General features: G+C 46.1%; 5 protein-coding genes across 5 annotated transcripts; 4 read left to right on the plus strand and 1 right to left on the minus strand.

Moving 5' to 3' along the window:
* Positions 1-793: 793 nt before the first annotated feature.
* L199_007306 (uncharacterized protein) lies at positions 794-3,765 on the plus strand (the record flags this gene model as incomplete). Its single annotated transcript, XM_064892999.1, has 11 exons — positions 794-1,019; positions 1,084-1,167; positions 1,231-1,264; positions 1,319-1,357; positions 1,415-1,763; positions 1,818-2,437; positions 2,491-2,683; positions 2,739-2,822; positions 2,878-3,135; positions 3,194-3,628; positions 3,706-3,765. 11 exons carry the CDS (start codon positions 794-796, stop codon positions 3,763-3,765), a joined length of 2,382 nt encoding a protein of 793 aa, XP_064749071.1.
* Positions 3,766-4,277: 512 nt separating this feature from the next.
* L199_007307 (uncharacterized protein) lies at positions 4,278-6,314 on the plus strand (the record flags this gene model as incomplete). Its single annotated transcript, XM_064893000.1, has 14 exons — positions 4,278-4,457; positions 4,522-4,694; positions 4,750-4,945; positions 5,004-5,046; positions 5,099-5,164; positions 5,224-5,362; positions 5,422-5,462; positions 5,518-5,620; positions 5,682-5,786; positions 5,840-5,877; positions 5,934-5,983; positions 6,036-6,080; positions 6,139-6,178; positions 6,241-6,314. 14 exons carry the CDS (start codon positions 4,278-4,280, stop codon positions 6,312-6,314), a joined length of 1,293 nt encoding a protein of 430 aa, XP_064749072.1.
* Positions 6,315-6,705: 391 nt separating this feature from the next.
* Positions 6,706-8,504, minus strand: L199_007308 (uncharacterized protein; the record flags this gene model as incomplete). Its single annotated transcript, XM_064893001.1, has 7 exons — positions 6,706-7,157; positions 7,216-7,282; positions 7,345-7,439; positions 7,500-7,860; positions 7,921-8,105; positions 8,159-8,245; positions 8,306-8,504. The coding sequence occupies 7 exons, from the start codon at positions 8,502-8,504 to the stop codon at positions 6,706-6,708; spliced, it is 1,446 nt and encodes a 481-aa protein (XP_064749073.1).
* A 642-nt stretch (positions 8,505-9,146) lies between these two features.
* On the plus strand, positions 9,147-11,695 carry L199_007309 (uncharacterized protein; the record flags this gene model as incomplete). Its single annotated transcript, XM_064893002.1, has 7 exons — positions 9,147-9,228; positions 9,288-9,303; positions 9,370-10,118; positions 10,172-10,264; positions 10,327-10,699; positions 10,767-10,991; positions 11,050-11,695. The coding sequence occupies 7 exons, from the start codon at positions 9,147-9,149 to the stop codon at positions 11,693-11,695; spliced, it is 2,184 nt and encodes a 727-aa protein (XP_064749074.1).
* Positions 11,696-12,334: 639 nt separating this feature from the next.
* Positions 12,335-13,927, plus strand: L199_007310 (uncharacterized protein; the record flags this gene model as incomplete). The annotated part of the gene is made up of 5 exons (XM_064893003.1): positions 12,335-12,456; positions 12,523-12,836; positions 12,929-13,239; positions 13,312-13,569; positions 13,634-13,927. The coding sequence occupies 5 exons, from the start codon at positions 12,335-12,337 to the stop codon at positions 13,925-13,927; spliced, it is 1,299 nt and encodes a 432-aa protein (XP_064749075.1).
* Positions 13,928-13,998: the final 71 nt, after the last annotated feature.

Consider the following 13,998-nt stretch of genomic DNA (forward strand, 5'->3'; position numbering starts at 1 on the left):
TGGGGTAGTCTCTCCTCAGGCACTTTGTTGCTGCCAATCTTCCGATCTTAGTCGTTGTGAATTTATAGCCAAGTATGAAATCCGGGATAGGTCGATCATGTAATAAAAGTATGACCAGCATGTAGGCAGTCATTGAGCGCGCCAAGACATGCTCGTAGCATTGCGTGCTGTTATCACCTGTTCTTAAGAGCGGTTGGTATCTGCGTATGGCTATGAGCATGATGTGAGCATGATTCATTGCTCCGTTGATCAGCCGCAAGCGAAGACAAGCAGTCTCGCTCTTGTCTATTGTACCAGTTCCGAAATATTGGTAAATAAGCTAAACAATCGCGTGATCGACAATGTCCCGACCTGATTTCAACTTTTAGAGTTCACCCGTGTTGTTCTACCTTCCCTTGTTCCCCCGACACCTATATCATAGTCTTCAGCCCACAGGGAACGAAATGACACCATCTTTCGCGGAGGACCGAGAAAAGCAAAGCAGGAAGGGGAAGAGGAAGCAGGATATCTCATGAGGACGGTCTTTAGATACGGAGAAAGGAGTTTACCACGCGATTAATAACTGTTATCACGACAAATCGCAGATACGGTGAAGTCTTTGTTTTTGCATGTATTTGACTTTTTTCATGATATCAGTTGCAAGAGTAGTGAAGATTGATAACATATATAATCATGAACGGAAATACCATCGATCTGATATGTTCCCACTCACTCTCAACTTCACCAAGATATATAGCTGAGGATCAACTTTCTATCCGATTTGGGTGATTGATAAAATCGGTTCGTTTCAACGATGAACCAAACTGAGGTAGTACCCGCCTTACCCTCTCAGCCAGGAGCCGAGCTTCCACCGCATTCCCATGCGCCCCCTGATCTCGAGGATGTGCAGAGGGAGCTATCTTTAGAAGACAGCCCAGATGATAAGAGTGAGAACGACAAGGATTTGAAACTTGACGAAGCGGAATTGAGAGCGCAGGACGAAAGGGAATTGCAAGGCGGTCAAGTAGTCATTCGTGATGGTAAGTTCGAGTGGATCTCCCCTCCCATGTATAGGTAACGCTAACTCGCCCGGCGTGTGAACAGGTAACGATGTCGCTAGATATGTTGTATCTACTCAAGATGACGGAGATGCAGCATTGACTTTGAGATCGTTTGTCATTGGGTCTGGTAAGTGTCTCATGAATATCTTCTACTACACCCACATTCAGCTGATGTCTTGGTCGCATTCAGGTCTTACTGCTCTGGCAGCCTGTATCAATCAAATGTTGGTAATGGGCTGATCCATCCATCCTGAACCCAGCTAACCCCCTGGTAACAGTTATTTCTACAAACCTGTATCTGTCTCATTCGATTCCATGTAAGTCACCGGCTCAGCATAAATGTTGCGAGGCCGAAAAGCTGATACTGGGCTCAGTTTCCTTGTCTTGATCGCCTATGTACTCGGCAATGCCTGGGCTCTGGCATTCCCCACAAAATCCTCTATCGAGCGTCGTTTCCCAAAGCAAGCGTCGTGGCTCGCTCCCATCGTCCACTTCATAAACCCTAGCAGAACATTTGGACTGAAAGAGCATGCCCTGAGCTCGATCATGTCAACATCCTCGGGGAATGGGGCAGAAGCCGTTCAGGTATTCGCTGCGGAGAAACTCTACTATGCAAACCCATCTGGAAAAGCTGTGGCTATCCTTACTGTCTTTTCCGCTTCTATCCTTGGTTACGGATTAGTAGGGTTGATGAGATCTATAATCATCCATCCCTCCCAAATGGTATGTCAATTCTACTCGTCCTCCCCTCACACCTCGGCTAATAATCCAATTTAGGTTTGGTGGAAATCCCTTCCTATGGTATCTATCTACCAAACCCTCCATCGAGATACAAAGGGGATGAATAAGCGAAGGGTCAAGATGTTCGCCTGGACCTCCATCGGTGCATTCATCTGGGAACCTTTCGCTTCCTACATCTGGCCTTGGGTGAACGGTATCTCCATACCATGTTTGGCATCCATGCACGCTCCCACCAAGCCCAGGACAATCATCAAGAACATCTTTGGAGGTGCCAACTCAAACGAGGGACAGGGTATACTCAGCATCTCGCTCGATTGGCAATACGTCACATCAAAATATATGGCTCTTCCCCTCATTCAACAAGCCAACACTTGGGTCGGCCTCGTCATCTCCTATTTCATGTGTTTGGTCCTTTACTACGGTAACGCATGGAATGCCAAACACCTCAATTTCATGAGTACAAGTTTGTTTAACGAAAAGACCGGAAAGGCCTACAATCAATCGGCTGTGTTCGACAGTAACAATCGACTCATCGTCTCTGCTTTGGAGAAACAAGGTCTTCCTAGACTTACAGCAACGAATATTTGGTATAACTTGGTCGCTATGATGGCTATTGGCGCTTTGATCACCCACATTTCCCTTTTTTACGGTAAACAGTAAGTACAGCAACCCACTGATTATTTGGATATTTGCTGATGCAATAGAATAGGATCGTCAAGAGTGTCAAAGAAGCCCGAGAAGGTTCGGAGTCCGACCCCCACTATCTCGTCATGAAGAAGAACTACAAGCAAGTACCTTTATGGTGGTACGTCGCTGTATTGTCGGTGGGTTTTACTTTGGGTATGATCGCTGTCTGTATTGGACATACCGGTATGACGTGGTGGAGTTATCTGGTCGCATTGGTGAGTCTGCTATACCTCGGTTAGAGAGAGTATGACCTGATCAAAGCAACTATAGGGTCTTGGGTTCGTTATCACACCCTTCTCTTTGATTCTCTATGGTCTCTTGGGAACTTCAGTGGCTACCAACAATATCTCCAAGGTCAGTCATTCTCTTTTCCTGTTGTTTCCTCGATGCTGACGATCCTGCTTGGTAGATGCTTGCTGGTGCTGTCCTTCCCGGTCGACCAGTCGCCAACTTGTACTTCTCGATGTTCTCCCACGAAGTTACCGTCTTAGCTGTATTCCTCGCTGAGGATCTCAAGCTCTCTCAATATCTCAAGATCAGCTACCGAACAATGTTCATCTGCCAAACTTACTCGAGTCTGCTGGGAGCAGTGCTCAACTACGTCATGATGGATACGATCACCACCAATAAACGGGAGATTTTACTTGATCCTACAGGTTCGCAAGTGGTGAGTACCATCATGATTTTCTCGTCAGTATGACATATCTGACTTGATATGTTGATAGTGGTCTGGCGTCGGTGTACAATCGCTCAACTCCAACGCCGTCACTTGGTCGTTGGCCAAATACGTTTACACTTTCAACAACGATGGTTACGGTATCATCCCCTTGGGTCTATTGATTGGAGCTTGCATACCTGTGATCCATTGGTTGATCGCCAAGAGATATCAGAAAATAGGTCCAATCACCGTATCTAAAGTGGTAACACCTGTTATCCTCGTCAGTTCGGCTGTGACGTACGCCGGATCTACTTCAGTGCAAACGTCCCGTATCTTGACTGGTCTATTCTCTCAGTGGTACATGAGATTGAGGAATCCAGCCTGGTTCGGTAGATACAATTATATCGTCGGAGGTGGCCTAGATGCAGGTGCAAAAGTCATGATGTTCATCTTGACTTTCGCTGTCAACGGTGGCGGTGGTTCCGAAGTCCCATTCCCTACAGTGAGTACTTTCATTCACCCTAAAACTTGTCGACAATATCATACAATAGCTGATTTTGCATCGGCCTGGATTTGAAGTGGTGGGGTAACCCCAAGACAAGCTCAAAGCAGTATGCCGATTATTGCGGTACTGGATAGATCTCCTTCATAGACCCCATCTCTTTTGCCAGTAATGATACACGTAGCTCTATATGTCAAGCTTTATAATTCTGCATAAACTCTTCCACTCCCTCTTTCCTCTTGCTCCTCCTCTTATGTGCTTCGGTTTGCTTTTCCTGATACATAACTATGGTAGTTCTATGTATGGGTCCGATGAGATACGATTATTTCGGGTGATTGATATTTTATTCATCGGTCGGCCTTTTGCCGGTGACCAGACATCAGCTCAGCAGACCGGAGGTCCAAGCGCGCTTATAACTGGAATCCTATTTCATGTGCTTCTGGCTTGCTGTTCATTGTTTCCCTTGACGTCCAATGCATGCTTACTCGCCAGATAGCGATATCGACATCAAGCATGATAAGTAGTGTAGTATAGCCAAGCATGTGAACTGCGTAAGATCGTTATCGACATTATTATCAATCTAACACCTATCTCCACATATATCTTTCGAACGCTCAATAATCACCAGCTGAAAGTAACGACGTACAATATGCCCGTACAACTCTCCGAAACCGCTCGTAAACAACTCGATGAGGCTTTGGACGCTTACCCCAAAGCAGGTAAACCCGGCACGGTCGTGGGGATAGTCAACAAAGAAGGTCAGATGGTATACCTTAGGAGTGCGGGGGCCAAAAATGCAGTTACAGGAGAGAAGCTCGATGATGATACGGTGAGTGACCTCCCATACTCCTAGCCTGGATCCCTTTGTGATACTGATGAACATATGATGGTAGATCTTCTGGATCGCATCATGTACCAAGATGATCACTGGTATAGCAGCTATGCAACTGGTAGAGAGAGGGCTCATAAGCCTGGATGAACCCGTATCGAAATTCGTACCGGAGCTAGCTGAGATTCAAGTGGTCACCGATTCTACTCCTAGAACCCTGGAGACTCGAAAGGCCAAGTGAGTCATGTCAAGCATACTCGACTCTCGTGGCCTAGCTGATATCCTGGCACAGTACACCTATCACCCTTCGAATGTTGTTGACACATACATCAGGATGGGGATATTCGTGGTACAACCACCATATCTTGAATTGGGTCAAACAGAATGATAATGAGGTGAATGGACATGGCTTCTGGGTTGAATTGAACAATAAGACTAACGAGGTGGGTTTGTTTTTCTTGCAGTTCAGCGGCAAGCAATTGGAAATGGTACGCCTGACTCCACTCGCATTCCTCCTCATCGAAAGCTGATAGATTGACTTCGTAGCCCCTGGTCAATGAACCCGGTACGAAATGGGAGTACGGTATTAGTGAGTCTTCATAACCCCATTGAAGGGCGTATGACTGATGTCAGATGTGAAGATATGGATTGGGCTGGTATCACCGTTGAGAGAGTATCAGGACAAAAGCTTGGTGATTACTTCATCGGTGAGTGTACTTTCATCTAAACCTGTCTGACTCGGCTGATCCATCCCACGTCTCCACAGAGAACATCTTCAAGCCATTGGGAATCGATGATTCGTACTTTGACTTCAAGGAACGACCTGACCTTTTGAAGAGACTTAGTCCAATGCATAAATGGGACGCGGAGACGGACACATATTCCATCCGGGATTTCCCTCATCTGTGAGTGTCCTCCTGGCAATCCCTGATCACGCCCAACCTGACCTTCTCGTTCAATCCAGGCTCGTAGATACACCAAATCACCGAGGAGGTGGTGGTCTCCGTAAGTGCTCTCGACAATCCATCAGAGAAGGAGCTACGACTGATGTCTACGATAGATACCACCGCCAAGTCCTACCTTACTGTCGTATCGGTACTTCTCAACAAGGGTAAAGGCCCCAACGGTGCTCAAATTCTCAAACCGGAGACCGTTGAATATATGTAAGCTCAGACCCAGATGACCTTGCTATGAAAACAGTGCTGATAAAGATTCGTCGTCCAGGTTCAAGGATCATTGCGAGAATATTCAGGATAAAGGTGGATTAGGAACTCATGCAGTGGTCAAGAGCACTGATCCTTCTAGGGCGAACACTGACCTTGAGATGCTGTAAGCATAATCTCGCTGTTTGTTAGGATGAATGAAGCTGACCTCGAGATCAGTGCTGGTATCAAGAAGGGATGGGGACTGTCTTTCCTCCGTGAGTCTCCTCATCCTTTTAGCTGAGTCAGGATTTCCCTGCTGACGGTATTTCAGTCAACACTGAGGATATCCCAAATGGTCGAAAGGCATTTTCAGCAGAATGGGTAAGTGGAATCGAGCACGACATTGAATCAGTACCTGAAACTTAACATGTAGGGTGGTGTTGCGAACCTGTTCTGGATGGCGGATCCTACTTCTGAGGTGAGTAAGATGCTTTAATCGTCAAGGTATAGTAATTTTACTTATGAACTTCTTGTAGGTGGGAATGATCATTTTCAACGAGGTGTTACCTTATGGATGTATGTGTCATTCACACCTGGACTGCGATGGATGTCTGACAGCTAACTCTGCTCGCTCCCAGACCCCGAATTCTTCCAAATGGAGGAGCAATTGCAACATATCGTCTACTCGGATGGCGGTCTTGTCAAGGTATAGTCTGCGTGCTGGACCATACGTATCTAGATTCAGGTACAGTTGTAGAGTTCAATGCATTTCTGAGTATTAACATATGGAATGCATATGGGCTGGTTCCGGCGGCTGTCTTTGCATGCAAGACCCACTGATACACTACAATGACATTGCAATAGATCTTCTGCACTGGACTATTGTATTTATGCAGAACACGCAATCTGGCGAAGTGAAGAAGAAAAGAACATTCATAGCATTTCAAAAGAAAATCATTTCTGAGCAAAAGAGAGACTAGAAAAACCTATAAATCAAACGGGAATGTCTGTTCTAATATTATAAGACAACTCGTAATCGTCAATTGCCCTTCAGAGACTTCCCACTCCCGTCTTCCCACACTTACAACGCTTCAACTGCTGGTCTATGGAGTCTCTTGGGCAACAGCCGGTTTCTCCTCATTGATCCTCTCTTCATCGTAGGCCCCAAGCTTATCTTGTTTCCATACGTAGTTGAGTACGTAGAGACCGCAGGGTACACAAAAGAGGGCAAAGGCGAGGTTGATATAACCTGTCTTGTGGAGACTGAGCTTGGTAGCGTTGATACCGAATGCGATAGCGGCTGAACCTGATTCGGCAGATCGGAGTGTAGCGATGATTCTTGAGAGTTGAGCTTTGTCTGCTCCTCGGGGGAAAACATATCCGGCCATGTAGTACATGTATCCGTAGGCTGTACCTTGAGCTGCAGTGGCGAGAGCAACGGGCACCCAAGCGGCAGCGAATCCGTCCGTAGACCAATCCCATGAAGGTGCAACGGCTTGTTTATCTTGTCTGACGGTAAGAATCAAAAGCCAGATACATGATCCAAGGATGACGGCTAGAACGTGAATCAACACCTGAAATCGTCTTATGACGATTGACGCGGAGTGACTCACTATGTAAGAAACCCCAAGTGTAAACGAGCTTCTTTCGGATTGAAGTTCTCTTGTTGTCAAGGTAGAACTAGGCAAAAAACAGTGTAAGCGTTGCCATTCATCGGTTCGCTGGGTGGAAATGACACTTACACCCATGACTTGGAACCAGATGATGGTCAAGGAAGGCTTGACAATCGAAGACATACCACGAACTCGTACGGAGAAATGTTTGGCAAGGTAGGTCGCTGTTCCGGTGTACGCAATATCAGCACTGGTTGATATCGTATCATGTTTAAGAAACTCACAAGTCCAGGAGGGAATGAACAAAGATTGAGACCAAAGGAAGCACATGGCGATGATCTTGGGGTCCTTCAATTCGGCGATCGTGAGCCAACTCTCTCTCCAGAATCCTTGATCGGGAATACCAGTGACGGGTTTCCCATCTCTTCGTTGTACTTGTTTAGGGTTCGACAGCAAGAGAGACACGAAAGGTGCGATGCAGTTGAGAGCGACAAAGACGAGATATGTCTTGGGCTTGAGACCTCCTTTGACCTTGACATCGAGATTGAGGAACAAGTTGATAAATCCACCAATGATTGTGGAGAGGGTGTAAAGCGATTGCCAGATTGCCAGCATTCGACCTTTTCTACTTGGTTCAGAGTATACCTATACATTGATTGCATTCAGCAACATCTTTAAGCATACCAGAGGAGAAGAAGTACTCACACTGATGATGACTCCCTCGGAAACCCAGAACAAACCAGAAGTCAAACCGCAAATGATGGCACCAACGACCAGGAACCATTGATTTTTAAAAGCAGAGTTGGTGTATAAGGCCGCTGCGTATGGGGCATAGCCTGCAGCTCCGATAGCAAGTGTCAATCTAGGGCCGAACTTGGATAGGAATCCAGCTATAGATGTCCATCAGCTCCGGGTCATTCTTGGCTGTTGATTTGAAACTCACTCGATACAAGGGCAGAAGGTACGATCAAAGCATACGCAACAGCTACACTCGCGTTACCGATTTCGACATTTGCAAGACCACCAGCACCTAGGTGTTCGCGGAGCTGTGAGCTAGATTCAATGGTGCACATGGAAGATATCGACTCACCCGTAGCGGCCAAAGCTGCATAAGCGCCAGGAGCCAAGAACGAAGCGATACCGGTGATTATCGCTTGACAGGTGACGCTCCTATACCAATGCCTCTTTACGGGTTCAGAGGTAGCATAGGCGACCTCTTGAACTGGGTGGTGCGTTGTGTTGTCTGGGTTGACGTGCAAGTCCTTTTCAGACTCGTGTTCGATAGACATTGTGAAGAATCTTGAGTGTCGCGTTGTTGGATGAGAAGTGAGGATGTGAGGGAGGAACCACAATCGTTACATATCACACGAGCTATTTATTATGCTTCTCAACATCAGAGCTTTGACTTTTCCTTATCTTGAGAATACCATTCCTCCCTATCATTCGTGGGCACGATGTCGAAAGGAAAGAGAAGAAAAAATCAAGCCCGGTCGATTGACGGCCAAGAATATGTTTACTTTACAAGCGCTGTTAAGCTTCTATAAGCCTCTAAATAGGAAACAGGGAAGTTCGGAACAGCGAACAGTTGGGTTTCGGGATTCAGGTATGAGAGCGGAGGTGACAATCGTTCACCTGCCCAACAAGGCATGTAACCCAAGGAAAGGGAATGCATGGGGAACTTCTTTGAGCAGGTGAATTTGCCTTTTGTGGAGAAACATTGCTTCGATAGGATAACCGGATGGTACCGGATGTTTCCCAGAGAATTGGTACCACACAACAATAAAGTGCTAGGTTATCTATCAGCTCGTGTCAAACACTTTGCGCATTGTTGCATTTCATTCGGTAATGTTCGTCATTGACTTGTAACAGCTATAAGCTATGAACTTATCATTTACACGACCAAGATAAGGATCACAAGGTCGGAACCAGCCATGTCAAATTCCGCCGCTGAAGGAAGTCGAACGAAAAAAGTCAGAAGGCGAGCAGGTCCCTTCAAGAGGTCAAGGACAGGTTGTGAGTGCTATAGTTGACATGCGTGGGAGGAAGCTGACCATGGGCCTCTTGGACCGTAGGTGGTACATGCAAGAGGTGAGTTTTGCATAGATGTAAGGTGCCCACTATGTGACCAAGTCAGCTGACTCAGACTTTCGCCAGGCGTGGGAAGAAATGTGATGAGGAGTGGAGTGACGAGGGGTTCTGTCAGCGATGTATAGTTGGAGAATTCGAGTGTACAGGAAGGTCAGAACAGGTCAACAAGAAAGCACAGACTAGTGAGAACGAGGTATCGTCAAGAAGGGACAGTAGTGTGAGAAGGTCTTCAAGTGGTAGTGATGCTATCGAATCTTTGACAAATCATCATCAATTCAGTCAAGTACGTACCGCCCCTGCACCAGATCTCACTCCTCCAACTGTCCAGCCTATCCTCAGTTATGATACATCGAATGCGTCCAACGCACCCATCGCCGGACCCTCCAATCATCTATCTCAGAATGAAACACAGCCCATCGTCGACAATTCAAATGTCCTTGGAAACTCTGGATTGTGGACCACCCCTCATACAACACAGAACAACAACCTCTTCATGGACTCAATGAATTTCTTCCTCTCCTCGTCTAATCCTCAACCACTATACAACTGGCCAGGACAGTTTGCCACCCAACCCTCGGCATTCTTGACTACCAACATCGATGGATCATTGGCGATCGACTCTCAGCCATTCCTATGGAATAATCAGACTACAAATGATTTCCTAAACGACTTTACAACTCCATTTACAACATCCGTCAATAACGACTCGTCTAAACAAACTGTCAACCACCATCATCAACTCAATGCAAATTCGAGGGTGTTATTCTTGAACACGGAGAAGCCTACTAGACAAGGGGTTTCTTTAGCGGAAATATGTGAGTTGAAGTGTAATCCGATATGGCTTGGTCTCTGACTTGTTGCTCTGCAGATGCCCGAGTGGTGGAATCTTGGCTTGTCGGTATACCTTCAACCACGAGGGATTATGCTCGTGCTCGTATATTAGCTCTGAACGATAACAACAGTGAGTAATCCCCTTTCCATACCAATGATTTCGGATAACTCCAGCTGACGGTCATATATCAGGTGTGATGCGGAATGTTCGATTCGCCGTCTCTGCAGCATACATTTTCCTCTTCGCTGGATGTCAAGAACGATCGGACAATCCCAATGATCCTCAACCCAAGCTAGTGGAGCTGGCATACAAAGGGGCGGGATTGGTAGATGGCAAATCCACTTCTGTATCTCAGTCCGGTGCGGAGGGAAGTGAGGTGATATCACCCGGTAGTAAAGATGGGGATAAGGAAGGACCAGACTCCGCCTTGAAGAAGATTAGAATATACGTAGATCATGTGTCTACGCCTTTTGCAGCTGATATGGAAAGTTTGAAATGGACAGAGGATGCGGTGAGGGAATTGAAGGAAATTCAGGTCACGGACAAAGCGCAATTATCTGATCTGTGAGTTTTGGATTTGGATGGGTCCAGTGTAGCAAGGGTCGAGCAGTGTGACTGATCCTCGGTATAGACTCTGGGGAGTCATCGATCTTCAATTAGTGGAATTCATTCGAGGAGGTGCAGCACCTTCATACAATATGTTAGCTCTAGGCGATAGACTAGTCAGACAGGCGATGGGTAGTGTTCGTCCTCAAATTGTCTTGTCGAGTCTCAGAGCGTCCGATAGCTTCTCGCTTCGACTTTATGCTTTATCAGATATCAGTCGTTGCATCGTACACAGGGGGAAGAAGACAATGTAAGTGTATTTGTATTCCAGTTGATCTGTTTCCGAACTAACGCGTTTGGATATACAGATTCAACTTCTGGTCTGACATCAATGATAATCAAAGTGAACCTGCTACTCATTCCGATGACGAGGAACCCTGGGCTACATATCTTGGATTACCCGACTCCATCGTGATCTTATTAGCTGAGGTGGTTAATCTCTGTGCTGAACTATCTTCAAGCTCTCCTTCATCAATTAAGCAACAAGCCGACGAATTGGAAACCGCATTGAAAAGTTGGCAATCGCAAACATTCAGTACACTCAACTCGGTCGATTCGACTGCTTTGATATCACGTACAATCGCAGGCGAGCTATGGCGTCTTTCAGCATTGGTACTATTATACGAATCTGTTCATCGTGTAGGAGGTCTACATCCTGTTTTACGAAGAGCACAGAGCGAAATTCTCAGCCTGTTAGATTCGATAGTGAGATTGCCCAATGGTGATTTATGGGGGTTCATAGGTCTACCTGCGTTCTTAGCTGCGTGCTTGAGTATATCCGACAACGATAGACAGAGGTCAATGCAGCATTTAGTCAGACCCGGTCCAGAGAGAATGTGGTTAGATAATATAGCTCTGGTAGAAAAGGTATGGGAGGAAACGGACCAAACTGGGAAATTACCAGATTGGCACGATAAGATGATGAGGGAAGGGATGTCTGTGGCTTTCTTCTAGTCTCCAGTCCATGTGAAATTAATATGGTTGTATATACATTCATATGGTGTTTGTGTAATGTATGGTCTTGTCTTGCGCTTCACGTCTGGAGTTTGTTGGATTGATCGTTCCTCTCGGATGCAGTATCCCCTTTGATCTTGTCATTGATTGATCGGAGTCGGAGTCGATTTCGATCGGAGTTGGACAGAACAAGGGTTCAGGAACCGTCAACGTTGACCCAAACATCCACAAGCGCGTATTGGCACTTAACAGCTCTCTACGGTAATCGCTCGTTTTCATTCGTTCTCTCTCCTCCTCTTGCTCACGCCCACGTCCTTGCTCCAAAACCGATGGGGACAGCTTACATATCCGCACTCTACAAGATGGTCAAAAAAAGTTAATTGAACTCTCTAGCGCTCAAGTGTGCGGTTCGGGCCTCGGGTCGGTTTTGAAGAATCAGCGCCGCTGCAAGCTACAATCATAGGAACGAGTTGGAACGGAACTCTTCAGTGCAAAAATAGGTGTTCTGCTTTAGCGAAATCATCAACCGACACCCGCCCTCCATAGACTTTATATATCAGTGAAAATCAGTGTTATTGAAGACAGGACGATTCTCTTGTATACCATATACCATATATCGTACATCATATGACATATAACATGCCCGTCGCTACCAAATTCAAGAAGACTTCCAACGAAATACCGACTTTGGTTTCTGTTGATCCAAGTCAGCCAGGTGAGACACAGGCAAATATCCATACCAGATGGCATCCTGAGATACCGTGAGTCCATCCCCAGCTCAGATACTCTCAAGGATGTTTCGATGCTGACTGGGATGTCTTTGTTAGGTGTGTTGCGACGATCCCAGTCGGTCAAGCATTCCGTGTAGAATGTCTAGACTATTCCGGCTCGCAGGTCCTCAATGACGATAATGCGGACGACATCATACACCTAGACCATGATTCGGACCATCACTTATCAGGACCGTTCGCCGTACCAGGTGCTCAACCTGGGGACGTTTTAGAGATTGAAGTTTTGGACGTACAGCCTTTCCAAGATCATAATTGGGGTTATTGCATTACTGCTCCTGGACTGGGAAGTTTGGATGATGAGAGGAAAGGGAAGGAAACAAAAGTGACGAAAAGCATTTGGGATTTTTTCGGTGAGCATTCAATATCTTGATGAGGATTAACCACCATTCAGATAATTTGTCAGAGATAGATCCGTGATGACTGATACCGTCCGACCCTATAGGCAACGAAACATCCTCGAGACACGTCCCACACGTTTCCTTCCAGGGTCGTCCCCATGCTGGTGTATTGGGTACAGCTCCATCCCATGAGATACTCCAACAGTGGACGAAGAGAGAATCAGAGTTGGAGGTAGCCACATCAGGTGGAGCGGGGTGCAGTCTACCTAAACCCAGGGGTGCATATGTAGGACAAGATTTGCCGGACGAGTTGAGAGAGAGGATATGCAGGGAGGGAGCGAGGACTAGTCCAGGTAGAGAACATGGTGGGAATATTGATATTGGCTTAGCGACCAGGGGATCAAAGGTGTATCTGGTATGTTGCCAAACTCAACAAAGCAAGTGAAGTTTCTAAGCTGATATTGTTGGTTGAATGTTATATATGTAGCCCGTTTATATACCTGGAGCATCGTTGTCAGTTGGAGATACTCATTTCTGTCAATCGGACGGTGAACCCACTACAGCAATTGAAATGGCCGGTATAGTAACCTTACGAGTCAACATAATACCCCAGGGAGTACATCAATTGCGCATGGCAAGTCCAATGTATAGGACAAGTCCATCCGAACCTATATATAGGGATAAATTATGTTTCACTGGATTGAGCGTAGATAGGGATGGTAATCAGACGAACCAAGATGGTTTGGTAAGTTATCATCCATCACAACATATAGTATATATATGATAGCTGACATGTTGGATTATTGTAGCTAGCATATAGGAATGCAGCCTTCCAGGCAATTGAATATCTTGAATCATTTGGATATTCTCGTGAACAGGCTTATATACTCTTATCTGCCGCACCGATCGAATCGAGAGTAGTAGCCACTGCCAACAGGCCAAATTTCGTAGTCTCCCTTGGTATACCTACAGAAATCTTCGATTTTGATATCTCACCGAGGATCAATGGAATAACAGATGAAGAGAAGAAGAGGACGATCACCGGTCCTGCTTTACCTAGTATAAAGCTAAACGGGGAAACAACAAATGGTCATCTTCACTGAGTGACTTCGTTGCTAGATTATCGGATTGAGCTAGATAGATATGTATATAGCATTTTCACATTTATGCATTC

This window comes from Kwoniella botswanensis, chromosome 2, assembly GCF_036426115.1.
Source record: "Kwoniella botswanensis chromosome 2, complete sequence".
In the NCBI taxonomy this organism is placed as follows: Eukaryota; Fungi; Basidiomycota; class Tremellomycetes; order Tremellales; family Cryptococcaceae; genus Kwoniella; species Kwoniella botswanensis.